Source organism: Triturus cristatus, chromosome 6 (genome assembly GCF_964204655.1).
Source record: "Triturus cristatus chromosome 6, aTriCri1.1, whole genome shotgun sequence".
Classification (NCBI taxonomy): Eukaryota; Metazoa; Chordata; class Amphibia; order Caudata; family Salamandridae; genus Triturus; species Triturus cristatus.
Window position 1 is genome coordinate 1,056,871,451 of NC_140589.1, and position 27,763 is coordinate 1,056,899,213.

The 27,763-nt window shown below is 44.0% G+C and overlaps 1 protein-coding gene across 14 annotated transcripts in view; it reads right to left on the bottom strand.

Moving 5' to 3' along the window:
- Nucleotides 1-27,763, bottom strand: part of EPB41L2 (erythrocyte membrane protein band 4.1 like 2) — a 680,749-nt gene that overhangs the window by 282,927 nt on the left and 370,059 nt on the right. For all 14 annotated transcript variants that reach the window (XM_085611888.1, XM_085611891.1, XM_085611887.1 and 11 more), the window contains one exon: nt 2,417-2,569. In XM_085611888.1, coding sequence (XP_085468014.1) covers nt 2,417-2,569 — 153 coding nt within the window. The remainder of the gene's footprint in view (nt 1-2,416; nt 2,570-27,763) is intronic.

Here is a 27,763-nt window from a genome sequence, read left to right on the forward strand (position 1 = left end):
GATGAAGCTGATGAAGGTATTATAATCATATACGCAGAGTGTTTCGTATTACTAAGGCGGCGCCTCTAATAAAATATTCCTAGTTACACTTTGCTCATGCCTTTTTTAGAGTACCCTCTCAAACTTTTTTCATCCCACTTACAGTGCTAAATAGCACCCATATGCATGTAGGCCCCATTGCCAAAGTGTTTCTGCGCTTAAAGAATATTTGCATGCACTTCTATTTCTATCCATGTCATACGTGCCAACACACCTGTCTCAGCTGGGTGACTCACTACTTTTTAAACCACATACAGCTTTATTTTTGCTGTCTCCTCCCTAAAATTGCCTCCAAATCAATGCCAGTAAAATGCATTCCTCTGATTTTTTTTGATTTTTTTAACGCCCCTCTTTCTTGATTCTAAATGTTGGCATTATGCCATAAATGGTGTTTTACTTCCTTGTGCTCAAGGAGAGAGCAGGCCTGTCTGGGAATGTGTGTGTACTGAAAGAAATGTGTGCTGGAAGTACCTATGATTCAAGTACTAATGTCAGCACTTAATAATATGTAGTGTGCTTAATAGACAGGGTTACTGTACTTTCCTGATAACTTGCATTGGTGTAAAATGCATTTGGGAAAAAACAGAAACCATTAACGAGTCTAACAAAATAAATTAGGAATCTTCTGCTTACTTTGAGTGTGTTGGAATGTGGAAATCCAGCGAAATATGGAGGTTATCTCCTTCGACATGCCATCAATTAAGCACCACGTTTACAACTTTAGGCATGTCACTTACAAATCATGGACATCATGCGTTTAAGTCTAATAAGTTTAACTGAAGCCCAAAACCCCTTCAACATTAAATGCATTAAAGTGCTTGGTGCGCGGCTCCACTGGCTAGGTTTGACGGCTCCCCAGGGAGCCACGGTGCACAGTTTGGGAACCACTTAGCAATAACACTCCTGACAACCTGCAACATCTTAGAGAGAGATGGCAGAGAGATATTGGAAAAAAAGAGGACTTCGGCAGGGACGAAATACTCAGACATTCAAGGGAGGTTGCCATCAACAATCCAATTTCGGCCTATTCAACATAAAATACTGCAAATGGAATACAACTACAGGACTCATCTATTTAGAAGGAGCCTTGCTCCCGCCACCACCTGTGTTAAATGCACAGATGCTATAGATACTTTCATACGTGGGCTCTGGGAATGGAGCCCAATGCAAATGTCCTGATCGCAGATATAAAAGGAAATGTCAGAAATTATGGGAGAAAACGTTCCACTGGCATGTAAACAGGCTGTCTTTGCGGCTCCAGGGGACAATAGGGGACAATAGGCTCACTAGATTGATACAGGCAATGTTCTGCTCCATAGTGCATGGTGCAGCTGGTGCATGGTGGCTAAAATCGACATTATGAGACACTGGGGAACGCAGACCACACCGCCACTTGAGCAGTGGAGGAAAGGGATGGACATTTGTATGGAAGCTTAAAACATTATCTACGAGCGAAGAGATTGGCTTTGAAAGTTAAAAAAAATATGGGGCCTTTGAAGGGACCATATTAAACTATGACTAAAGTCTGAAACAAACACCATGTGGAATAGACAATGATGCAAGACGATGGAAGGGTTAAACAAGCTTCAGAAGGTACACTAGTCCTAAGTATATCTAAAGCGAACGTTAGAATTGACATAACCTTTATGAGATGCTTAAATGTTCGGTGACTAATAATGAAATTCAAATAAAATCTATAAAAAGAAGTTACATAATAAAAGACTTACAGACAGGAATGAAATTGTATTAAAATCAGCTTGCGCTCTACTGCGTGTGCACTGGTCCCAGAGAAATAAATTAGTTCACACAAAATATTTACTACCTAGATATTATGTGTTGAGAAGAAGTCTTCAGCAGCAGCAAAGTGCAGGTTAGAAATACGGAGATACTTTTCCCCCTAACATTATAACCGTGTGGTTGGAGGGAGCGCAAATTTCATACCCGATTGTGGGAAAAAACATTTAAATGAAACAAATCCTTCTTGGTACATGCTGGAGGGGTGTTTTAGAGTCGTTCAGTAATTTCTTAGTGATAGTAAAGATTTTCTACTAAACATATATTCTGTCTAGCACATATATACATATTGAAGACGTAAGCAGGCGCACAAACACCAAACATTTATTATGTTAGAGAAATGTACTAAACCTAGGTATCAAAATTTAAATCAGCATGAAGTAAAAGGAGTCACAATATTCAAAGCAGACACATTTTGCAGATAGCTTCCAAATCATACTCTTCATAAAACTGCTGTGGTCTGATAATGCTTCACCCGTGTGACAAGAATATTGCGGTCTCTACAAACAGCTTGATATCTGAGCTTTCTACTTATATTTGACATTCATAAAATCTTGGTACATTTGGTAGTGGAAATGCTTACCTCTCCAGGACGGACTTTGATGTAAAAGTTGTTACGTTTGTAGGATATTTTTAAAATCTTTGGCCAAGCAAACCGATTGATTCGGAGTCTGTCCTTGTAAATGAGCAATCCACTTGCAGATATTCCTAACATTATATCCACTGCTTCTGAATCCTACAACCAAAACCAAATTAGATATTGTTAAAGATTACATTAAATTATGATGGTCCAGTCTTTCAATTCATAAGTGACTTAGTTCCTAAACCAATTCAGAAAATATTCTAATTTTGTAGGTTCTGAGAAAAAAATCAACAGCAAGACCTGGAATAGTATAGAGCTAAAAAAAAATTGTCAAGGAAACCTAATTGTTCACCTACAAATCTCCCTTTGTGGATATTATTATAATCATTATTTATACTTGTTGTATTGTCTTTGTATAGCGCAACAAGGCTCCAGGCCACACTTTCGGAATCAAATTTAAAGAAGTTCAATCAGCAGATATATTAGCTAACATACATGTTACAGAAAAGAGAAAATAGCAGACATTCTGCGAATAAGAAAGAGGACAGTAGGCATGCAAGCACAGATAGTAGGATGTGGTAAACTCAAATCTATTACAGGCATTTGCTGTTTCATGATTGTTAAATTGTGTTCTGCAGAAATGCTATCTTCGCTAATAATCCCCTCAATAAATAGACTAGGGGATTGTTTTTTACAAATAGGTATCCAGAGTAAAGGAGTTTATAATCGTGTAGAGGTATGTCATGTTGATTTATCATCTCAAAGGTAATGTCATTGTTCTTTCATCAAGGACAGTCAGGAGGTGATTCTTTAACCTCCTTTCATATTCCTTTTTTTTTTTAAACCTATTTTATTAAATTTTTTGTTTTCAACCCATCAATTACGGCATTTTGCAGTTAAACACAATAATGTAGTACATTGAAATCACTGTACAGTGTGCGTGCATTATCATCTACAATAAGTGTATGACATATGAATAAAACTATAAGAACATTGCCCGAGAAAGGGCCTTTGTAGAGCAAAGATTTCCTAAAGTTAGTCTAGTTGATTAATTGATTTACTTCTTGAGGTCCCTTTTCTACCATGAGATAGTAAATATAAATACATTAGTTATTCAGGAGCGCTCACGTTTTGAGTTTTTTAGTTCATGCTTGGGTGTATTTGAGCTAACCAAGTCAAAATGTCAGGAGTGTCCGAGCAAGGATGTGGCCTAACGGCTAGAGTGGTCGGCCTCGAAGCAGGGGAGCCGGGTTTGAGTCTCGGCATGGAGGTTCAAAATGCTTTTATTCTGGGCAAATCACTTAATCTTCCTGTGCCTACCAAAAATAAATGTGTCCATCTGTAAAGTAACTGGTGCTCATGTGAAGCGCTCTGATACCTTTGGGACGAGTTCACACTATATAAAACTCTAAAACAAAAACAAATGTGGTGATATTTCTCAGTTCCCTGGGGAAGCTGGGCAGCAGAGTGGAATGATATTTTGAGGGATGCAAGTTGAGTGTTGGAAAGGCCTGCAAGTAAGACATTCCCACAATAAAAGTATTGAGATGACCAACGCTATGAATACACTCTTTAAATCTGTTCTCTGGAGGAAACGACTGACCATGTCATTAATACTCAGTTGATACTTTGCACTTTAAACTATGACCTTGACATAGATGTCTAGGCTGAGCTTTAAATCACTGGTGAAGGTTATAGATTTAGCAGTGGTAAGAATTTTGGAGGAGAGATTTATGTTAATAATGTGGTCAATATAAATATTAAGATGCTTTAGGATAATAGGATAAGAAACTGTTTTTGTGAGCTCAACATTAATGTAATATATTTCATCCAAGTTTGCATAGACTGTAGGTGGTCGGTGTAGAGGTTATTAGTGCACTCAATCCAAGGTACAATTGAATCTCACCCACGTATTAGTGGAAGAAAATCCCATGCCTACTTAATAATTCTCCTGGCCCTTGATTGCACAGGATAAGAATTATGGGGTCCGTTATCGAGCCTTGTTGGCACGTCAAAGGGTAATGGCATAAGTGCAAAAGAAGAATTACCAATCTTAACACACTGAAATCTGTTTGCCCAGTCTCTCATGTAAAACTGTGAGTAGAATGTCATGGTCAATTGTGTCAAATGCTGAGGAGAGATTGAGTAGCATTAGTAGGCATGTGCTTACTTTACCCAAGAACTGCAGGTAGCAACGATTCTAGAAGGTTTGTTTTGCTACAAAGGCCATGAGCCCAGCGTGAAAGGGCTGAGAAGCTGATGTTGTCATTTAGATGAATAAGAAAATAATTCTCAGGTATTCTTTCCTGGTACAAGATGCCTGTGATGAATCACAAATTAAGCGAAGGTCAGCATCGCCTCCTTTGCATAGAGGTATGTGACCTGTCTCAAGAGGGCGAGAATAGCAGCTTTTTCGGTGAAACCTTTGCTATATTAAGTCAGATAGGATGAAAAGTATTATAATTTTTCTATGCAATATGGGATGGAATACTGAACGGTCTGATAATTTAAAGGAGTGAAAATGCTCCAATCAGTCAGTAAAGGTGTTTTAGAATATCCACGAATACCTCTCTGTGAGAATTTGGCTTGGTATATGCTGTCCAGTAATTAAAGTGGGCACCCTGTACCAGTCCAAACAACCCTTATGGTGATTTAAGAGGTTAACGATAACCTTAGGAAGCTATCCAAGTGGTAGCTGTGAAGAGCAGCCTTCAGGCTTAGTCTTGAAATGTTAAGCAGCTTGTTTTACCAGAATGAAACCTTATAGTATTGGTTGTATGAAAGGAGAACCACACAGTAGTTATGATTTTTTTGTTGTTGCAGAGTTTTATATAGCGCGAACTTGACCCGAATCCAATCAGGTATCAGAGCGCTTTACATAGCACCAGTTACGTTACACAAGGACACACATTCATTTTTTTTTTTGTTAGGCACGGGGAGATTAAGTGATTTGCCCAGAATCACAGGATGTTTTAGCGTGGTTACCGAGACTCAAACCCAGTTCCCCCAGGTCCGAGGTCGAGCGCCCTAGCCGTTAGGCCAACTCCTCTTCCCCAAGTTTATTAATATAACACTCACTAGTATGACACAGTATCTGCTACACGCAGATAATCACAAAGCACACAATACTGTAGCACAGAAACAATAGTAAATAGCACCAATATACAGTGGGATCCAGGAGGGAGACCAAACCATACGTATAAGAACCACGACTCATGTCAAGACAGTGTCTAGAGGATGTATAATCGCTGGGACCCCAAGGAACCACCCAAGATGAGTAAGTAGGGACCCCACAGCGGACGGGTGCAGTGTGGGAACACGGCCACGTGGTACGTACAATCCTATGGGAGAGTCGCGGTTGAAGTTTTAAACTTTAAGGACCCTTCTAAGGGGACTTCGAAGAAACCCCGTGGAAGTTAGGAGGTTGGAGAGACACGTTTACGCGTGTATACCGTAGTACCAGAGTTACCTATCCCAGGGAAGCCGGGTGCATAGGTCTGAAGTGGCGTCGGAAACCGCCGTCGAGCTCTATGTAGGACTTCGAAGAAGAGTCACTGCTGGAAAGAAGGAAAGTGTCCGTCGGAATCCAATGGTGGATTCTTGGTGAAGAGTAACTGAAAGCAGAGGGGACGGAGTCTGGGTCACTCAGGAGTGACCAAGGGCTCGGTAGGCGAATGTCCACCAATGTCAGGTGCGTTGAGGGGGTTCTTGACTCTGCAGCCACCAGGACCAGGAGACGTCGAGGATGACCAGAAGCCGGATACGAGCTGTCCCACGAAGGATGTCGAGAACTGAGGGGTCGGTATCCGGCTGGAGCACCCCCAAGACTTGCAACAGTAACCCTCGCAGAAGGTCGAAGGTGGTTACGGTACGGACCAGCAAGGCCCAGGAGGCTCACCAAACACAGGGGAGTCAGGGCAGGCCTGGAGCAACTAGGGGAGCAAAGATCCTACATTCCTACACACAGTCTTTGTGATAGCGGATGGCTCTCACAGCACATAGGGATGATGCGATCTCCAAGCAAGAGTATCCAACACAAAGCAAATGAAGCGTGAAATCTCAGCACCTGGCTGTCATCAGCTTCCTGGTAGCATTAAGTAGAGACAAACATAACAATGTGGCCTGCCTAGAAATGTCCTCTCCTTGAACAAAAGCACTGCATTCCAGCACCTCACCCCTGTTCATGTGTCTACCCTTCTTGATCCTAATAATTACTAGACATATTAAATGTTTTGACGTCAGAGCTGTCCATGCCATGATTGTGTCACCTACACATTCACAACATACTTCTCTTTAAATAGCACGAAAACGTAGGCCTCATATTAGATAAAAGCTGCCCTATTTCTAACAACGATCAGGATTAGTAAACCTGCTCATTGATATAGAACTCCTACAATCTAACAGAGGAAAATAGAAAGGGCCACTTAATGAACCTTGAGGGAGGATCCCTCATCTGCCGCATTCAAACATCTTAACTTTATAAGTAAAATTTACAAACATTTCTACAAAGTCACATGTACATTCTTTGATATTCCAAATAGTCAGTCAGTCCGACCAGTTACATGATTTAGATGTGAGGAATCTGATGAATTCTTTTCTAATTAAATCTGTGTCCTCAAAAAATAGATTGAGGCTGTAGGAAAGTAGGATCTGCTTCTTGTGGTTACCCCCACTTTTTGCTTCATGTTCTACTGTTTTGACTAGTCTCACTGGGATCTTGCTAATCAGGACCCCAGTCTATCTGTTTTCTCCCTAAACTGCTTTGTACTTGGGTACTCTCCAAATTTGATACTAGGATACCCTTGTCAGTCCCTAGTATATGGTACCCATGTACCCAGGGCATAGGTACCCCAGAGGCCTCCCATGGGCTGAAGCATGTATTATGCCACCCATGAGAGGCCATGCAAAATGGACCTACAGGCCTGCCATTGCAGCCTGTGTAAATTGGTGCATGCCACACCTACTTTAGATATAGGTTTGCTATATCTAAGGTTCACTACACTTAAAACCTATAAGTCACCCCTATAGCAGGCCTTGACAATCCTGAAGGCAGGGTGCTTGGTTCCAAGTGAGAGGGTGCCACTGTATGAGCAGGACACCCCTGCAGCCTACAGTTTATATTGGGAACTCAGCAACAAGAATCTGCAAGAAGTGCAAATTCGACTATATGTGCTATGACACCTTTGCACAAACAAATGATTACTTCATCAACCCCTAAATGTAAAGGCATCAGTAATGAAAAAAGACAAACAAAAGTTCAAAGGCGTTTGACCAGAAGCAAATAGGACCATAAATCTTCTCATAGTAATTTTGTCATCCCTTAGGACCCGGAAATAGATACGAAAACTAAAGGTGAGAAATCCAGATATCTATAATTTATTGAATAAAAAGGGTAACATACTTCTTTTGGGTGACGTGATTGAAATCAAGTTTACAGTCTTACGCTGGCTACAATTAAACATATATCGAACATGGGGGAGCATTGCTAGCGCCCAAGGGAGATGGCGGCGTTTCCCTGACTCGGCTGAGGACGGCGTGAAGACGAAAGGAATTCTCCATGTAATTCGCGGCGCGCACTGGTCATTTTTAGCGAACAGGCATCGGAACCTCCTCTCAAGAAGGTGAAGCAGGTTTCAGCATTCTTCAGGACGTGTTTCACCCTCGTATCGCTTAATTCTCTATGACCGGCCCGACGGCCGCCATCTTAATGTCGTCCGCGACCTGAGGGGAATCTGTCTTCACTGCGCAACCCGCTTTAAAGACTGCGTCAAGTTCTCTCGTCATAAGGTGAAGACATTTTCAGTTTTTCTCAGCATTTCTAAGACGTGCCTTAGTCTTGCCTTTTCCAATTTTTATGGGACTGTTTTGACGGTCGTAATCTTATTACCGCCCGTGACCGGAGGGAAACTACCTTCATCTCGCGACCCGCTTCAGAGTCTGCCTTAAACTTCCTCTGCACAAGGTGAAGCAAGTTTATGTATCTTTCAGCACTTTTCTGAAGAAGTCTCAGCCTCATATCTCCCAGCTCTCTTGAATATGGCTTGACGGTCGTCTCTTTAATGTCGCTCAATACCTGATATTTATGAACTATGTGACCTACTTCATAAAATGCTTCCACTTTCTACTTTTCTGCTACAAGTTGTTGTGTGGGACTGAGGCGCCACATTTCAAATTTATCATCTATTGAGCCCGCTCTTCAACAATTCTAGCCTCTTCTCAGCTTTGCTCATTTTAGTTGGATAGTGCTTCTTCCTCTGACCTCATACGCTCCTCAACCGCATCCTATTCTCAGCCCAGCTTTCTGACAACGTTTGCACTAATTGTTTGAATAGCTCTGCATGGTGCTTTGTTTTTCTGCTGGCATACTTTTGTTCAAAAGTCTAAAATAATGTGCTATATTTCGCTTATATTTTAGATATCTCTATGACCCTGTGGTTTTCATTTTCATATTTTGTTTCATAGTACTTCATTGTTGTGTGTCTCAAATATATATTTTGCCCTTTAGCCAGCATATTCTCAACCAAATGACCCGTGCATATCATTACTAACTTTTTCCTCGATTTTTCTCTCCTCTGTGGACATTTTGAGTAAAGTACTTCCTTTGCAAACAGCTTTTAAAGCGCTCGCCTCTTGTACACTCAAACTTTGTGCTCATTCTATCCAAATGGAAGTGCCTTTGACTTCATCACCTAAAATGGTGTCTTCATCTCTCGCTAATGTTTCTTCAGCAGCTACTAAAGTAACAACTAAATTGCTGAAAAAGGACCCCCTTCTCCGCCGAAGCAAACCTCATCGGTCTCCATGGATCTTCTTCGGGAGGAGATTTGCGCCTTAAGACCATTTGCTGAAGAGACAAACTCTAAAATACAATTTCTAATGGACGGTTGGGAGAAATTGGAGGAAATAGTTAGCAAAGTTGAGCATAATGTTGAAACGATAAACTCATCATATGCCAAAACTGAGGCTCTTCAATCCCAAGTCACAGCTCTACAAAAACAGGTTGAAAACCTCGAAAACAGAAACAGGAGAAACAACCTCCTCATTTATGGCCTAGAAGAGGGTTCAGAAGGGCCGGACCCAATCTCTTTCTTCCAAAAGGTCCTGCCAACAATGCTCAATCTACGTGAGGGCACTACTGATGGAGCAAGGTTTCACATCTAAAGAAACTTGCTTCATATGCAATCCTCTCGAATAACCTGTAATACCATAACCAATCTGTCTGTGAGTACTAATTTTGCACCACATTTTATATAACCATATTTAGGGGAAGCTTGTCTATGTGCTGTCTTAATAAGTAACTCAAGTGTCCTAAAAATGGCCGCTAAAATGCGGGAAATCTTCTGCGCATGCGTCTACCACATCACGTGGTGTGACGTTCTTCTGTCGCTTGGGGGGAAATCTTTACAGCTGTGCAATAGCTTCTAATATGGCCGCTTCAGAGCAACATACTAATGCGCATGGTGAGCTAAAACTAACCCTTGCAAGTTCTACTAAGCTATTAATGCAAAAGATGTATTAAGTAAATGGGGTTAGAGTAGAAGTAAGTGGTATACAGTGAAGTCATTTAAATTTGCATTCTAACATGTTTCTCTCTGACTTTATTAATAGCTCGCATTTGGGCCTTGGAGGGTGACTGATGTCCTCATCCTTTGTGGAAACCACGCATGCGCCCTACATCTCTGCTCTCAAGTCAATTAAGTCATTTGACGAACTGCCAAAACCCAAACCCAGCAAGGACATGAGAAAGTGAACTCCCGACTCTACGAGAGGAAGACCCAGCAACATTGTACCTTAAAATAATCGATCATAATACGAAATGCTTGTGGGAATAAAGCTTGTGGGTATTAAAATTAAAGGGCGGGGAATTAGACAATAGACTATTGCACTTGGTATGATGTGATGTCCTCTCCCCACTGCTTGGCCCAATCAAATTACGGGTGAACATGGAATTGAAACATTTGGGGGTGGATCATACACTTGAATTTGGTATAACAAGAGGTAGGTATGGATAGTTAAACACTTGATGGGGAGATGCTGATGCTGTGCTGAGATGCTGCCCGAAATTGCTGCAACCTGATTGAAGAATCCTACACTAGGGAAATTCGCGGAAAAAAATGAGGAGGCACATCCAGGGAAGGGTCCGGACGCACCTGAACCGGACAGAGTAGCACCAGAGGGGGGGGGGGGGGGGGGTGTAAGGCTGGCATTACACTAGAAGAGGTCACTTTTCCTATCCCGAAACTCTGACACTCTGATGTCGGGGTCCTCACACCAGTCTAGGTAAATATAATTGTAGGGTAAATGCCCCGTACTTGCTTTTCTGTCCCTTCTCTCCTCAGGTGCTGTCATTTCAAAGAAGATATTGATGCAAACTGATTATAAGCTAACTGTACTATTTTTCCGGATGGAGATTTCTGGTTTAGTCATGTGTGTATTGATTTGACTCCCAAAATTATTAATTCAGATAAACCTTTAAAACTTCCCCGGAGTCTGTGGTTCTTTAAATCAAAGTTAAATGCATTATTGTCTTTCCTCCCTATTCTAATCTACTACTAGACCTTATCGAATGTACATTTACTCAGGAGACAGGAATCGTAAAAAAAATACTGGTGTAAAGGGTTCCGAGGGTAAAATAAAATGGATGACCAGTGGACATTTGCCAGCTCAATGTGTGTATGAATCTATATGGGCCCAAATGTGTTGTGTGTATGAATGTGTAGAGCTGGTAAACTCCGCTGCATCTCTACCCTCAATATTCAACGCGCCCATCGACTGGGCCCGACGCATTCAGCATCTTCCACAACAAGAAAACCAAGAGGATTCATATTGTACTTTCTGGAATATACAGATCTTCTCAAAGTTTTAACAGTGGCTAAACTTCTGAAACGGATCTCATTCTCAGGAAATCAACTCTTCTTCTCACAGGATTATGCAAAGTCCACAGCAGATCGTCGCAGAGAGTTCCTTGCCATGAGACCGGCGATTCGTTCCATTGGAGCTAGGTTTTGTTTGTTTAATCCGTGCATCTTCAAGGTTACTTTCAATTATAACACCATGACTTATGAAGACCTAACCAATTAGAGAAGTTTTCTTAATACACATTGTCCAGAAAGGATGGACACTTGTACACGCTTTAAATAAACCCTGCTGTGTGGCCTAACTATATAAAGTTTTCAATACTAATGTATCATTTCCTATATAGATACATAGTCTACTCTTTATAGAAATGTTTTGGTTTGCTTGTTTTAATTAATATTTTGATTTTAGGTTATAAATCTGCAGCACATACCTTCAAATTGCGAACTGTTGTAGCAAAATCTGATAATACTAATCATTTCTTCTTTTTACAGGTTCCCTCTCAGTCTGTCTGACCTGTACGTCCTATATGTTGTTTTCGTCCTGAAGTTTTCCTTGCCTCACCTTGTGGAGTCTGGACGTCCCATCACTCCATGTGGCCTCTTTCCCCCCACCTCCTTCATTGTCTTGAATTTTATGTAGGTATGGTCTCTTTACTTCTACTTCTCTTCACTGTAATCATCTCTCTCCCAGTACCCCTTCTATCTTCTCCTCCTTATGTATTACTATACTATTTGTCCCTTTTTCTATTTCTTTATCTTCCATTTCCTTATCTTTTCAACTCTTTTCAAAAGGTTTATACATTTACTATCTTCGTACTAAATATACTGATTGTTTGAACGGTTGTACTGGTTGTTATAATTTTTGACTTCGTACTTCGAATGTTCTTCATAATGTTCAACTGCGTACCTCTTGTATGTTTTTCATTTGGAAATATATATGCTATTACTGGTTCAATTGAATTTTCATTTTACTTCTTTCATAAATGTTCCTAAAAATTGTTACTTGGAATGTCAGAGGCTTAAATTCTCCTATTAAAAGACAACAAGTTCTTTCCCACTTTTCTAAAATAGATGCTAACATAGCTTTGTTACAGGAATCTCATCTCACTGAAAGCAAATCGTTAAAGCTTAAAAGGAATTGTGTGGGTGAAGTTTTCTTCTCACTGGGAGATGGTAAAATAAATGGGGTCATAACCTTATGTCATAAAGCATTGAATGCCAAACTTATGTCACAGGACTCAGACAACAAGGGTAGATGGTTGCTTACCAATCTCTTGATAGGGAAAAGTCCCATTTCCTTACTTAACGTGTATGCTCCCACTACTGATGATGTCTACTTTTGGACTAGCATGTTCCAATAACTCTTACAACATCCCACAGAAAATCGCATTTTTGCACGAGATTGCATCAAGTAATGGATCCCTTCCTTGATCGTAACTCCAAGGTCTCCTTTATCCCAAACAAATCGCACAAAGCTTTTTTGCGAACTATAGAACAGAGAAATCTGGTTGATGCCTGGAGACTCTGCTACCCCTCCTTGAGAGAATATTCTTTTTTTTCTTTGCCACATCAGACACAATCTAGAATAGACCATATTTTTCTCAAACGCAATATTACCCAATCTTTACTCTCGGCAGACATAGGTCCCATCCTCATCTCTGACCATGCTCCTGTTATGATTCAACTAGATCTCCTCCAACATTCCACGTCCACCAAGAGATGGTGTTTCAAAAACTCCTTACTTCTAGATTTTAGTTTTAACGCACAAGTTACTTACTTGTGTAACGATATATCTGTAAGAGACATTAGTTAGTGATAGATTCCTTACCTTAGAATATCCCCAGGTGTCAGACTGGATCCGGAAAGTTTTCGTCAGCCGTACCCCTGCGTGTCGGTAGGCGTCGTACGGCTCCGCGTACGTCGCTGGCATCGTAGCCGCCGAGATGACGTCCTCAGAGCTATTTAGACGCGCCCACGCGCGCTGACGTCAGTTCTGTACACAAATTTACCGCGCCAGAAGCGCAGAGCCATGCCAGAGACCGACTACTGGTGCAATAGAACTAGGGCCCTGAAAAGGATGACTTGAACCCTAGAGAACAGTTCGCAGAACGGGGAGGATGGGCGGGCGGTAAGGAATCTATCACTAACTAATGTCTCTTACAGATATATCGCTACACAAGTACGTAACTTGTGCATCTGAAAGAGACACGTTAGTGATAGATTCCTTACCTTAGAATACATACCCAAGCAATACCAACCCCGGTGGTGGGTCTGCGAAGTGACATTACACCAGAAAGTCACGGAGAACTGAACGGCCAAAGAAGTTGTGTCTCCGGACCGGACTGTCAAGACAATAGTGCTTAGTGAAAGTATGCAACGAGACCCAAGTGGCCGCCTGACAGATGTCTTGCAGGGGGACACCGCGTCCCAATGCTGCAGTAGCTGCTGTCGCCCTGGTAGAATGGGCGCGCAGCCCAACCGGAGGTTCCTTTTCGGCCAGAGAGTAACAGGCTTTAATGCACAAGACAACACATCGGGAGATAGTGCGCTTGTGCACAGCCCGGCCTTTCTTGGCGCCCACGTAGCCAACAAAGAGCTGGTCATCCACTCGGAACTGTTGCGTGCAGTTGAGATAGAACAAGAGCGCATGTTTTGAGTCCAGACGGTGGAGCCTCTCCTCTTCTCTTGAAGGGTGCGGAGGCGGAAAGAAAGTGAGCAGAGTTACAGTTTGCCCATGATGAAAGGCAGAGACTACTTTAGGTAGAAAGGAGGGACGTGGTCAAAGCACAACCTTGTCCGGATGAATCGCCAGGAAAGGAGGTTTGCAGAAAAGAGCCTGGAGCTCACTCACCCGCCGAGCGGAGGTGATGGCCACCAGGAAGACAGTTTTCAAAGTCAATAACCGCAAAGGACAGTTATGAAGAGGCTCAAATGGAGCGCACATCAGATATGTGAGAACCAGGATCAAGTCCCAATGAGGCATCACAAAAGGAACAGGAGGGAAAAGGTGAGTAATGCCTTTGAGAAATCGATTGACAACTGGGGACTTGAAAAGAGAGGGCTGATCAGGCAACCTAAGAAAGGCTGAAAGAGCAGAAAGGTAGCTTTTGATAGTGCCCAAAGCAGAACCCTGCTGGGCCAAAAAGGAGGAACAATAGGACCTCAGAAAAAGGGGCAGCAAGAGGATCAACAGATTTTGCTGTGCACCATGCCACACATTTTTTCCACCGACAGGCATATACCGTTTTAGTGAAGGGACGCCTGGCTGCCAGAATCACATTACAGACTTCGGGGGGCAAGTCAAATGGAATCAGCTGTCGACGCTCAATCTCCACGCAAGAAGGTGGAGGCTGGACAGGTTTGGGTGGAGGACCGTCCCCTGTTGCTGCGACAGGAGATCCTGCCGAAGAGGCAGTCGGATCAGGGAATCCACGCTCATACTGAGTCACTCGGGATACCAAACTCTTCGAGCCCAGTCCGGTGCCACAAGAATGACTTGGGCCCGGTCGCACCTGATCTTCTTCAGCACTCTGGGCATTAGTGGTATAGGCGGAAAGGCGTACAACAGACCGCAACTCCACTCGCAACGAAAAGCGTCGCTTAGCGAGTGCCGCCTTGGAAACTCCAACGCGCAGAACTGCTGACATTGCGCGTTCTTTTCGGTGGCTAATAGATCTAACCAAGATTCTCCCCACTGCTGAAAGAGACCTTGCCCCACCTCCGGGTGAAGACGCCATTCGTGATCCAACATGCACCTTTGGCTGAGTTTGTCCGGCCTGGCGTTCAGGGTATGTGCCAGGTGTTGAACCACCAAGGAAATGCCTTGACGTTCCAGCCACGTCGAGCCTCTTGACATAGGGTCCACGACCCCACCCCGCCCTGGTTGTTGAAATAATACATGGCGGTGGTGTTGTCTGTGAACACCTGCACTACTCTCCCCTTAACAGAGGGAAGGAATGCTTTGAGTGCAAGTAGGATCGCCCTGAGCTCCAAAAGGCTGATATGGAGCTTGGACTCCGCCGGAGACCAGAGTCCTCTGATCTCCGCCTCTCCCATGTGGCCACCCCATCCCAGGAGGGACGCGTCCGTCACTACTGTGTGCTCCGGTTGGGGAAGGGAGAGGGATCTGCCGCAGACCCAAGGCTGGTTCGTGAGCCACAACTGCAAGTCCGGTGCAGTGCCCTCCAAGATCTGGACATAGTCGGACAGGTTCCCCCGATGCTGCGTCCACTGGAACTTCAGGTCCCAATGCAGAGCCCGCATATGCCATCTGGCATGATCGATCAGCAGGATGCAGGAGGTCGTGAGGCCCAGCAGCCTCAGGGTCTTCCTGACCAAAACCCAGGACCAGGGCCGAAAGATCAGAATCATATCCCGAATGTCCCGGACTCGCTGTTTGGGAGGATAAACCCGAAACTGCACCGTATCCAGAAGTGCTCCGATGAAGAGGAGCTTCTGAGAGGGAATCAGGTGCGACTTCGGCACGTTGATGGAAAACTTCAGCAAATGCAAGAGGTCGGCCGTAGTCTGGAGGTGGGAGACGACTGCCTGGGGCCAGCCCGCCTTCAACAGCCAGTCAACTTAAACCACTGATCTGCACAGATGAGCTGCGACCACCGCCATCACTTTTGTGAACACCCGAGGGGCGCTGGTAAGGCCGAAAGGGAGCACGGTGAACTGAAAGTGCTCCTGGCCCACCGTGAACCGTAGGTAACGCCATTGGGCTGGCAGGATGGGGATATGAAAACAAGCATCCTGCAAGTCCAACGCTACCAGCCAGTCTTGCGGGTCAAAGGCAGACAAGACCTGAGCAAGCATGAGCATCTTGAACTTCTCCTTCCGGAGGAAGCGATTGACGTTACGGAGGTCTAAGATAGGGTGCAGTCCTTTGTCCTTCTTCGGAACCAAGAAGTAGTGGGAGTAACAACCACGATCTACTTCTGGGGTCGGAACACGCTCGATGGCCCCCTTGGCCAAGAGGGCCGTAACTTCCTGCTGGAGAAGTGTCAAGTGTTCCCCCGACAAGTGGTGGTACTGAGATGGCATGGCTGGAGGGGTAGATTCGAAGGAGAGGGAGTAGCCCCTGCGGACTATTTGCAGAACCCACCTGTCCGAGGTTATGGAGCGCCAGTGGGGAAGGTGATTGCGAATCCTGCCACCCACTGGTGTCAGGTGGGCCTGAAACACCGGACTAGGAAGGTTTGGAGGCGGTGGCGGCAGGGGAGGTGGTGGACTGCCCTGTCCGCTGTCCCCGGGATCCACCAAACGGGTTCCACGTCCGCGGCTGCGCTGAGACTGTGGCTGCGCAGCCTTGCGGGTCTGAAAAGAACGCGCCTGGGCGCCCCGAACTTGACCTCGAAAGGACCGAATAGTGGACCTCGAGGGAGTACGCGTGGTGGCGAGACCCAAGGACTGGGCCGTAGCCCGAGAGTCTTTAAAGCGTTCCAGGGTGCTATCCACCTCATCACCAAAGAGGCGTGTACCATCAAAGAGGCGTGTACCATCAAAGGGCATGTCCAACAGGGTATTCTGGACATCCCCAGAGAAGCCAGTAGTTCGGAGCCAAGCATAACGACTGAGCGCCACAGTTGTTGAAAGTGCCCTACAGAGAGAATCGGCCATGTCAAGCCCACAACGAAAAGTAAATTTTGCAGCATCTCTCCCTTCGGTAATGGCTTGGGAGAGAACCGCCTGTGCTTCCACAGGGCACTGAGTTTTTTTAAGGAACAAGGGTACCCCAATATGTGAACCTGGGGTGATACAATGTAGGAGAATACAATGGTTCTTAATGGCCTATGAAGGTCCAGGATAGCGAAAAGCCCTAGAGAGGGCAGGTGATTTTGTATAGGTACAAAGACTCAAAGGGGAGAGAGATAATTAATATAGAGAAATTAATTAATATAGAGAAGGGACAAGAAAGTCAAATTATGACACTTATTTATTATACATAAGATGAATTCAAGTGCTCACATATTCAGTGACAACAAGCGTGACGTGAAGGTGAGGGTGAACTTTAAAAGAGAACATCGCATTGGCAACAATTGTGAACCAGTTTTGTTAAATTAGTATAAAGGGTTCAAGTTGCGTAAGGTCGACGACGTTTCGAACTCAGTTATTCGAGTTCATCTTCAGGACAAATGTGAGCATATGAACTCTAAATATAAAAAATGAAATAAATATAAGTAACTCATAGGAAAAATAATTGTAAGAATTGAGAGTAGGTAACTCATAATGACCCTTCAAAATTATATAGCGCATCACAGTCATTTAAATGAATGGTACATAATGCTCTCCAAAAAATGATGCAAAAAAATCCACGTTTAGAGTGCCTAAGTGAGAAGATAAACATTTCAAGAGTGAATCAGTGTACTACAATACCAATTGACATAGTACATTATGGAAGTGTTCACATTAAACTTTTTCCGAAGCTACGGAACAGGATCAAACAATCAGGGGATAGATATAAATTAAGAGTGCACTAACATAGTGGTGTATACTGAAGCCCTCTATGAAGCGGAGACCTTGCGCTGCGCGAGGGTGGTTAAGGCACTTACTTAGCATATGGAATGGATGATCACTTGCGGTGCAATTATTTAGTTAGCGAGTCACCGGAGTGGCCAACACTTCAGTGAGTGCCTCGAGGGTTGAAGGCCTGGGGAGAAGGGGGTACCGGGTGTCAAAACGTACAGAGAATCGCTTGTAAGGCTACGGGGCTGGGACAGAGTTAAAGGTGACTTACTTGAAAAACCGCTGTGTCCAGAATCAACAATATTTTTGATTGGAGCGGTGATCTTCTGGTGCCGGGAAATGAATCTGAAAGGGAGGGGGAGTGATTAGGAAGGGCGGACAGGGCGGCCGCCGGGGAGGAGGAAGGCGAAGTACAGATAGAGGGTTACTTACTCGTTGAGGCGGCACAAGGTCCAATAAATGGGAGTCTCAAGGGGGGGTCTGTTCGCGTGCTAATCCGCGCTGCGACTGAGAATGGGGCCGGGAGCACTGTGAATATATTACAGGCGGTTGCCGTTGGTTACGTAAAGGGGAGGCAGCTGCGTGCGCTAGCACGCGTGTGTATCTAACGGCCGTGGGTTGGCCCGGGACATGCCTGATTACAATAGGCAAGGGCTGACACGGGAGCATGCGTGTGGGAGCAAATTAAGAGATTTGGAAAAGGACACGTGTGTGTGAACTACACGTGAATGAGAGAGCTAAACTCGGGGGCAGTGTAAGAATACATGAGTCAAGCGCTTGTGTGTAAAAACTAACTGCATTGAGATGAAAACACATGGGAACTGAATTACATGGTGCAAGGCGTTGGAATGTAAACACTTGCTGCATTGTGATGGGATCACATAAGAAATGCCAAACGGTAGAGGAGTTACTCTCTTAATTTGCTCCCACACGCATGCTCCCGTGTCAGCCCTTGCCTATTGTAATCAGGCATGTCCCGGGCCAACCCACGGCCGTTAGATACACACGCGTGCTAGCGCACGCAGCTGCCTCCCCTTCACGTAACCAACGGCAACCGCCTGTAATATATTCACAGTGCTCCCGGCCCCATTCTCAGTCGCAGCGCGGATTAGCACGCGAACAGACCCCCCCCTTGAGACTCCCATTTATTGGACCTTGTGCCGCCTCAACGAGTAAGTAACCCTCTAGCTGTACTTCGCCTTCCTCCTCCCCGGCAGCCGCCCTGTCCGCCCTTCCTAATCACTCCCCCTCCCTTTCAGATTCATTTCCCGGCACCAGAAGATCACCGCTCCAATCAAAAATATTGCTGATTCTGGACACAGCGGTTTTTCAAGTAAGTCACCTTTAACTCTGTCCCAGCCCCGTAGCCTTACAAGCGATTCTCTGTACGTTTTGACACCCGGTTCCCCTTCTCCCCAGGCCTTCAACCCTCGAGGCACTCACTGAAGTGTTGGCCACTCCGGTGACTCGCTAACTAAATAATTGCACCGCAAGTGATCATCCATTCCATATGCTAAGTAAGTGCCTTAACCACCCTCGCGCAGCACAAGGTCTCCGCTTCATAGAGGGCTTCAGTATACACCACTATGTTAGTGCACTCTTAATTTATATCTATCCCCTGATTGTTTGATCCTGTTCCGTAGCTTCGGAAAAAGTTTAATGTGAACACTTCCATAATGTACTATATGTCAATTGGTATTGTAGTACACTGATTCACTCTTGAAATGTTTATCTTCTCACTTAGGCACTCTAAACGTGGATTTTTTTGCATCATTTTTTGGAGAGCATTATGTACCATTCATTTAAATGACTGTGATGCGCTATATAATTTTGAAGGGTCATTATGAGTTACCTACTCTCAATTCTTACAATTATTTTTCCTATGAGTTACTTATATTTATTTCATTTTTTATATTTAGAGTTCATATGCTCACATTTGTCCTGAAGATGAACTCGAATAACTGAGTTCGAAACGTCGTCGACCTTACGCAACTTGAACCCTTTATACTAATTTATTAAAACTGGTTCACAATTGTTGCCAATGCGATGTTCTCTTTTAAAGTTCACCCTCACCTTCACGTCACGCTTGTTGTCACTGAATATGTGAGCACTTGAATTCATCTTATGTATAATAAATAAGTGTCATAATTTGACTTTCTTGTCCCTTCTCTATATTAATTAATTTCTCTATATTAATCATCTCTCTCCCCTTTGAGACTTTGTACCTATACAAAATCACCTGCCCTCTCTAGGGCTTTTCGCTATCCAGGACCTTCATAGGCCATTAAGAACCATTGTATTCTCCTACATTGTATCACCCCAGGTTCACATATTGGGGTACCCTTGTTCCTTAAAAACACTTGCACGAGCAGTGGCTTCACTGCAAGGGTTCCACTTTCTGAGTGGTTATATTAAGTTATACTATATTGTAAAGTTATTACCATATTCATTTCATGACCTATGTACATTCACCTAACTCTTAGGCTAGTCAGAATTCCCTCCCCATATAGTATACTCGATTTTATACTATGTCTACACCTATTATTCCGACTTATACCGAGGAATATATTGCAAGACTGATTAGTGGGCCTTCTCTTTTTCATACACCGATACCTGCCAACAATACATCCTCTAATGTGGCAAGTGAGAAACTCACCAGTCTAGAAAGATTAAAAAAGAAACACATACGTACGGAATTACACGCACGTATGCTCACTGAATATTTAAAAGCCGACATCATCCCGGTAGGCCTACAAGTACGAAATATCCCTGCTATTTTCTTCCAAGATCCGAAATTTAAAAACGGATTTGCCCACATTGGTACCACCTGCTCTCGCCACTGGATGGTGCTGGGCATCGACACTGCATTAGAACACAGCAAAAAAGAATTACTAGAAATCCGAGAACTAGAAAAGGCAATCTTAGAATTAGACAGCCTTGCAGATGCCAGATCAGCCCTAGAAAAACTAGAGCGCACGATTATTGATTTCCAAAACTTTGAACACCATAAAAAATCTACCAAAGTGACAAAAGACATAAGAAATTACAATAAAGAACAAACCTACCCCTACCTCAGAGAAGATTTTTTTACATCAAACAACCAAGATCAACAGAGGTACCCAACAGGTACTTGGGGTAGATTCAGAAATAGGCAACCGGTTACTTTCTCTGATTCTTCTCTAGAATCCGACAACTCTGACCCCGGGGAAGGTACTAGCACCTCTACACACAATACCAATTTTTTAGGGAGAGGCCAAGCATTCACAGGGGAGAGATCAAGAGGCAGAGGCAGAGGGAGACCCAGGTACAACTTCCCCCCAGGGGAACGACAAACACGCAGGAAATTCTACCAATGGGGCTACCAGTACTGAACCCTCCCTACTCACCTCCCTCTTCCAACATGGACCAAATGCCTATTTTTAACTTATCCAAACACCAACTGGCATCTACTGATATTGCCCTACTTAGCAGAGGCATGTCTTTTGTCATTACGGATAAACCTAACTGGTTCGACATCCATACCGAAATTCTTCAGTTTTTTAGAAAAGTAAGATTGAATGTATTTTTCCAGGATAAAGAGACAACCACCAAAACTGACAGTACAGGATTACGACCCAAGTCCACATTCAACCCGCCAAGTGGCTCTATGCCCCCGGAAGTCATTGCATTTGAACACCTTGTACTAAAAGACTTCAATGAAATAAAAACTAACTACAGGTTCACACCTTTTAATGTTAGTCTAGAAGAAAGAGACAGCCTTGACACTCTAAAAAACCTGGACGATGTGGTTATAAAACCCTGTGACAAGGGAGGTGGTATTGTCCTACAGGACAAAACCGCCTACGACAATGAAATTCACCGCTAACTGAATAACACATCTCACTATGAACGCCTAATGCGCAACCCCCTCCAAGACATCAGTGATCTCATCCTCACGATTACCAAAATGGCTTTAGAAGAAGGTTACATTAGTAAACATGAATTCACCTTTCTCAACAGCAAAAACCCCAGGACACCCTCCCCAAGATCCACAAGAATCTGGTAACACCACCAGGCAGACCCATCCTATCCGGTTGTGGTTCGATTCTAGAACCTTTAGGGAAATATATTGACTTCTTTATAAAGAATATGGTACAAGACACCACCACATATGTGAAAGACACCACACATTTTATTAATCTCATTGAATCCCAACCTTTTGACCCCCAAACAGAACTCCTTGTCACTCTTGACATCGAATCACTATACACCAACATCCCCCAAGACAAAGGGACAGAAGTCATCAAGAAACACCTTAATCTTCGTCCAGCTCCACATCAGGTCCCCACAGAGTTTATCATTTCACTCCTTGAAATAGCCCTTACCAGAAACTACTTTATGTTCCAAGATCAGTACTATAGACAATGTAAAGGTACTTCGATGGGGGCCATTTTTGCCCCAAATTTTGCTATACTCTTTGTTGACGACATTGAGACCAATATCATTCTCAATAGGACTGACCCATTTCTAGATAAAATCCGGATTTGGCGCAGGTACATAGATGACGTGTTTATGATTTGGTCGGGCACCGAAACAGAACTCCAATTATTCTGCACGTGGCTGAATAACGTCCAGACTGATCTCAAATTCACCTATAATTTTGACAACACCAAAATTGATTACCTAGACGTCACTGTCAAGAGCTCAAATGGCGAACTCTACACTACCTTATTCAGAAAACCGACAGAGCGTAATACCCTCTTGCAATATGATAGCTGTAATCCTAGAGCACTGAGGGACGGTCTTCCCTACGGACAATTTCTCAGAATTCACAGAAATTGCAAATTCAAAGAGGACTTTTTCCTGGAGGCTGAAATCCTGTGCAAAAAACTCACTAACCGGGGCTACCCTAGACGACTAGTTAAACGCTCAATGAAACGAGCTTGGTATTCACATCGTGAATTTCTACTACAACCCAAAGAGAGAACACCCCTAACCAAGATCACATGTGTGACTACTTTCTGCCCAGTCAGCAATAAACTCACCAAAATGATAAAAAAAAACACTGGTCAGTAGTACTAGGCCCTCTGGAGCTCAACACAGGCACCCCGCTTTTTGCTTTCAAAAGAGGACGCAACATTAAGGACCACCTAGTCAGGGCACAAAACCCAACACACAAGGACAATACTCTACATTCTTTTCTTGGTCTTCCGCCCTTACAGGGCCACTATAAATGTAACAATTGCATGTCATGTGATTCTACATGTAACACCAAGTGTTTTGAATTTAATGGCATGAAACACACTTTACAGTTCTTTTCCAACTGTAATTCACAAAATGTGGTCTACTGTATTAAATGTCCGTGCCAACTACTCTACATCGGACAAACCACGCAGAAAATCAAGACAAGGATCTCTCAACATAGAAGTAGGATCCGCTGCAAAATACAAACGGCACCACTGGTGGAACATTTTTTGGACAAAGGACACTCTGAAACTGATTTCACGTGGCAAGTGATTGAAACTCTATATCCTAACAACCGAGGAGGGAACCAACAACAAATCCTTAACCGCATGGAGTGTAAATGGATTTTCAAATGCCGCACTATCGAACATGGGCTTAACACTCTGGATGAATACAAGTCTCTCTTATAAACAGATATCCCGGCCACATATGCCAACACATCTGTAAACTCAGTCCCAGTGTCTACCTCTACTTGTTTGTATTCTTGCTCAACTCCAGCTATGAGACCGCGTAATGTATTGCATCTAATTATTTTATTTTGACTCAAGACCTCCTTTAGTAACTCCTCTACCGTTTGGCATTTCTTATGTGATCCCATCACAATGCAGCAAGTGTTTACATTCCAACGCCTTGCACCATGTAATTCAGTTCCCATGTGTTTTCATCTCAATGCAGTTAGTTTTTACACACAAGCGCTTGACTCATGTATTCTTACACTGCCCCCGAGTTTAGCTCTCTCATTCACGTGTAGTTCACACACACGTGTCCTTTTCCAAATCTCTTCATTTGCTCCCACACGCATGCTCCCGTGTCAGCCCTTGCCTATTGTAATCAGGCATGTCCCGGGCCAACCCACGGCCGTTAGATACACAAGCGTGCTAGCGCACGCAGCTGCCTCCCCTTTACGTAACCAACGGCAACCGCCTGTAATATATTCACAGTGCTCCCGGCCCCATTCTCAGTCGCAGCGCGGATTAGCACACGAACAGACCCCCCCCTTGAGACTCCCATTTATTGGACCTTGTGCCGCCTCAACGAGTAAGTAACCCTCTATCTGTACTTCGCCTTCCTCCTCCCCGGCGGCCGCCCTGTCCGCCCTTCCTAATCACTCCCCCTCCCTTTCAGATTCATTTCCCGGCACCAGAAGATCACCGCTCCAATCAAAAATATTGTTGATTCTGGACACAGCGGTTTTTCAAGTAAGTCACCTTTAACTCTGTCCCAGCCCCGTAGCCTTACAAGCGATTCTCTGTACGTTTTGACACCCGGTTCCCCTTCTCCCCAGGCCTTCAACCCTCGAGGCACTCACTGAAGTGTTGGCCACTCCGGTGACTCGCTAACTAAATAATTGCACCGCAAGTGATCATCCATTCCATATGCTAAGTAAGTGCCTTAACCACCCTCGCGCAGCGCAAGGTCTCCGCTTCATAGAGGGCTTCAGTATACACCACTATGTTAGTGCACTCTTAATTTATATCTATCCCCTGATTGTTTGATCCTGTTCCGTAGCTTCGGAAAAAGTTTAATGTGAACACTTCCATAATGTACTATATGTCAATTGGTATTGTAGTACACTGATTCACTCTTGAAATGTTTATCTTCTCACTTAGGCACTCTAAACGTGGATTTTTTTGCATCATTTTTTGGAGAGCATTATGTACCATTCATTTAAATGACTGTGATGCGCTATATAATTTTGAAGGGTCATTATGAGTTACCTACTCTCAATTCTTACAATTATTTTTCCTATGAGTTACTTATATTTATTTCATTTTTTATATTTAGAGTTCATATGCTCACATTTGTCCTGAAGATGAACTCGAATAACTGAGTTCGAAACGTCGTCGACCTTACGCAACTTGAACCCTTTATACTAATTTAACAAAACTGGTTCACAATTGTTGCCAATGCGATGTTCTCTTTTAAAGTTCACCCTCACCTTCACGTCACGCTTGTTGTCACTGAATATGTGAGCACTTGAATTCATCTTATGTATAATAAATAAGTGTCATAATTTGACTTTCTTGTCCCTTCTCTATATTAATTAATTTCTCTATATTAATTATCTCTCTCCCCTTTGAGTCTTTGTACCTATACAAAATCACCTGCCCTCTCTAGGGCTTTTCGCTATCCTGGACCTTCATAGGCCATTAAGAACCATTGTATTCTCCTACATTCCACAGGGCACTGAGGCAGCACCTGTGCCACAGTGTCCCACACAGAATGGGAATAGCGGCCTAGCAGGCACACAGTATTCACCACCCGCAACCCAGAGCTGGCAGATGTGAAAATCTTTTTCCCAAATTGCTCCAGTTTCCTAGATTCCTTGTCCGGGGGATCAGAAGGGAACGCACTTGGCGAGGCAGAAGCCTGGACAACCAGACTCTAAGGCATCAGGTGTTGGGTGAGAAAGCAGGGATCGCCCAGCGCCGGGCGATGGCGGCACGCCACATCCTTGTCTACCCGAACTCCTGTTAGGTTTGATCCAGGTGCCCAACAGGATATCAGCAAGCGCTTCATTGAAGGGCAGTAAGGGCTCCGCAGAGGAGGACTGTGGCTGCAGGACCTCAGTCAGGAGATTGGTCCTCATGGGCACAGAACGGAGCTAGAGGTTAAGAGCCTCAGCTGCCCTACGCAACACCACCGAAAACGTCCCAACCTCCTCCGTGGCAACGGATGAAGGGGACAGAGTACCAGGGTGTGGAGAGAAATCCAGATCCACTAGAGCCTCCACATCGCCTTCCCATTCAGGCTCAACCTCGCATTGGGTCGCAAGAGGATCCTCAGACCCCTCCCAGTACCCCCCTTCGTCCACCGGTTGCTGAAGAGGCCGGTAAGGACGAGGTGCCCTGGGAAATGGGATAAACTCCCCTCCAAGAAATGGAATGTGAGGGTAAGATACCAGTCCCAGTTCTGCACTGTCGGGTGTGGCACCGAAGCCGGATCCAGGGCCGGAGCCGAGGCGCCGCAGGGTATGGTGCCGGCGTAGCCGTGGCCAGAGGCGGCGGCACAGAGGCAAACCCTTCCGACAGATCCGTGGGGCCCGAAGGCGCTCCGGAGGGACCCGGCTGGGCAAACAAATGGCGCAAGGCCGACATACTTTCGGGAACGCTCCCGCAAATCTTTCTGCGCCATGGCCCGACAATCGGGGCACGCCTCGGTGTCATAAGCGTGCCCCAAGCAAAAGAGACACATGTCGTGAGGGTCCGATACCGACATGTTTCGACGGCAGGCCCTACACAACTTAAACCCGAGCATCCCTATTGCACCAGGAGTCAAGTACATGACAAAACAAGTTGTCAGAATCCAAGTTAAAACAGGTACAACTCTCTCTCGGATCTGCGCTGCTGCGCGGAAAAAGAAAGAACTGACGTCAGCGCGCGTGGGTGCGTCTAAGTAGCTCTGACGATGTTATCTAGGCGGCTACGACGCCAGCGACGTACGTGGAGCCGTACGAAAATACCTACCGACGCGCAGGGGTACTGCTGAAGAAAACTTTCCGGATCCAGTCTGACGTCTCGGGATATTCTAAGGTAAGGAATCTATCACTAACGTGTCTCTTTCAGATGCTTCTTTTACCACTTTTATCCATGACTTCTTTCAAACCAATCAAACTGACGATCTCCCCTTTCGAACAATTTGGGACGCTTTTAAAGCTACCGCTCGAGATTTTATTTTTAGGTATTCATCAAGCAAACGCAAGGCTTTTAAAACAAATGACAATACACTGCTTACTAAAATCAAAAAGTTAGAACATGCCTTTTACACCTCCAAAATGAAAGCCAACTTGGAAGATCTTATAAATGCAAAGATTGCTTTTAATAAATCTTCTACTGAAAGCGCCTCTATTTTTAAGACTAGTGCGAAATACTATGGTGGCCAAAACAAATCAGGTAAATTATTAGCCAATTATCTTAAGATCAAGTAAAACAGGCTTCACATTGATTTTATTATAGATGATAATCAAACACCACAACATAAGGATCCCGAAATTCTTCAGGAATTCGTACGCTTCTATCAGGCATGTGGAATTCCTATAGCCCGACGCCCAGGACATATTGTTTGGGGTCAAGGGCAACAAGTTTTAATGTGCATTTTGTCCTTGGGACAAGCAGGCCCAAACCCCTGCAGCACAAACCCTTTGGCTGCCAGTTTGCAGTACCCCATTAAGGATCAGGGAAGGACACTGCCTGCAGTTAAGTTAATATTTGTGTGCATATGTTAATGCTGTTCAAACTTGTATTTATGGTTCATTAATTGAAAGCCTTTATTATTAGAATGAGCGCTCTCAGTAAATGCAAGTTCTGACTGCACTACTGACAGTGGTTCCAGTATAAAAATGTGTACAAACGGTTTCAAAGTTTAGCAATATGATGCTATGCATAATGCTCCTAAAATGCTCTCCGATTAGATGCAAATATTTGCAGAAGCTTGAAGGCAAGATTAATGATTCTTTGCTTTCAATATAAAATGTTACTAAAAAATGAAAGTAGGAAACATGTTTTTTTGCTAAACTACTGTAAAATTTCAGGTACCATTTTTTTGCAGCATCATTTAGTAAAATGTGTTGATGCATGCTATTATTTCCCCAAAATATTCATATTAGAAAATCAGTGCAACCAGTTTCAATAAGATTTTGGGAAACATAAAAATATACAAGCATTGGCAAAGCCAATAGGTCTGAAATGGTCAGATTTTTAGTTTTGGCAATGTGTGACTTGTGTTGGCATGGTTTTTGTAAAACCTTATTGATGTGAGAGCTGCCGGACCCTCACCATTATAACAAACTCTGGCAAAA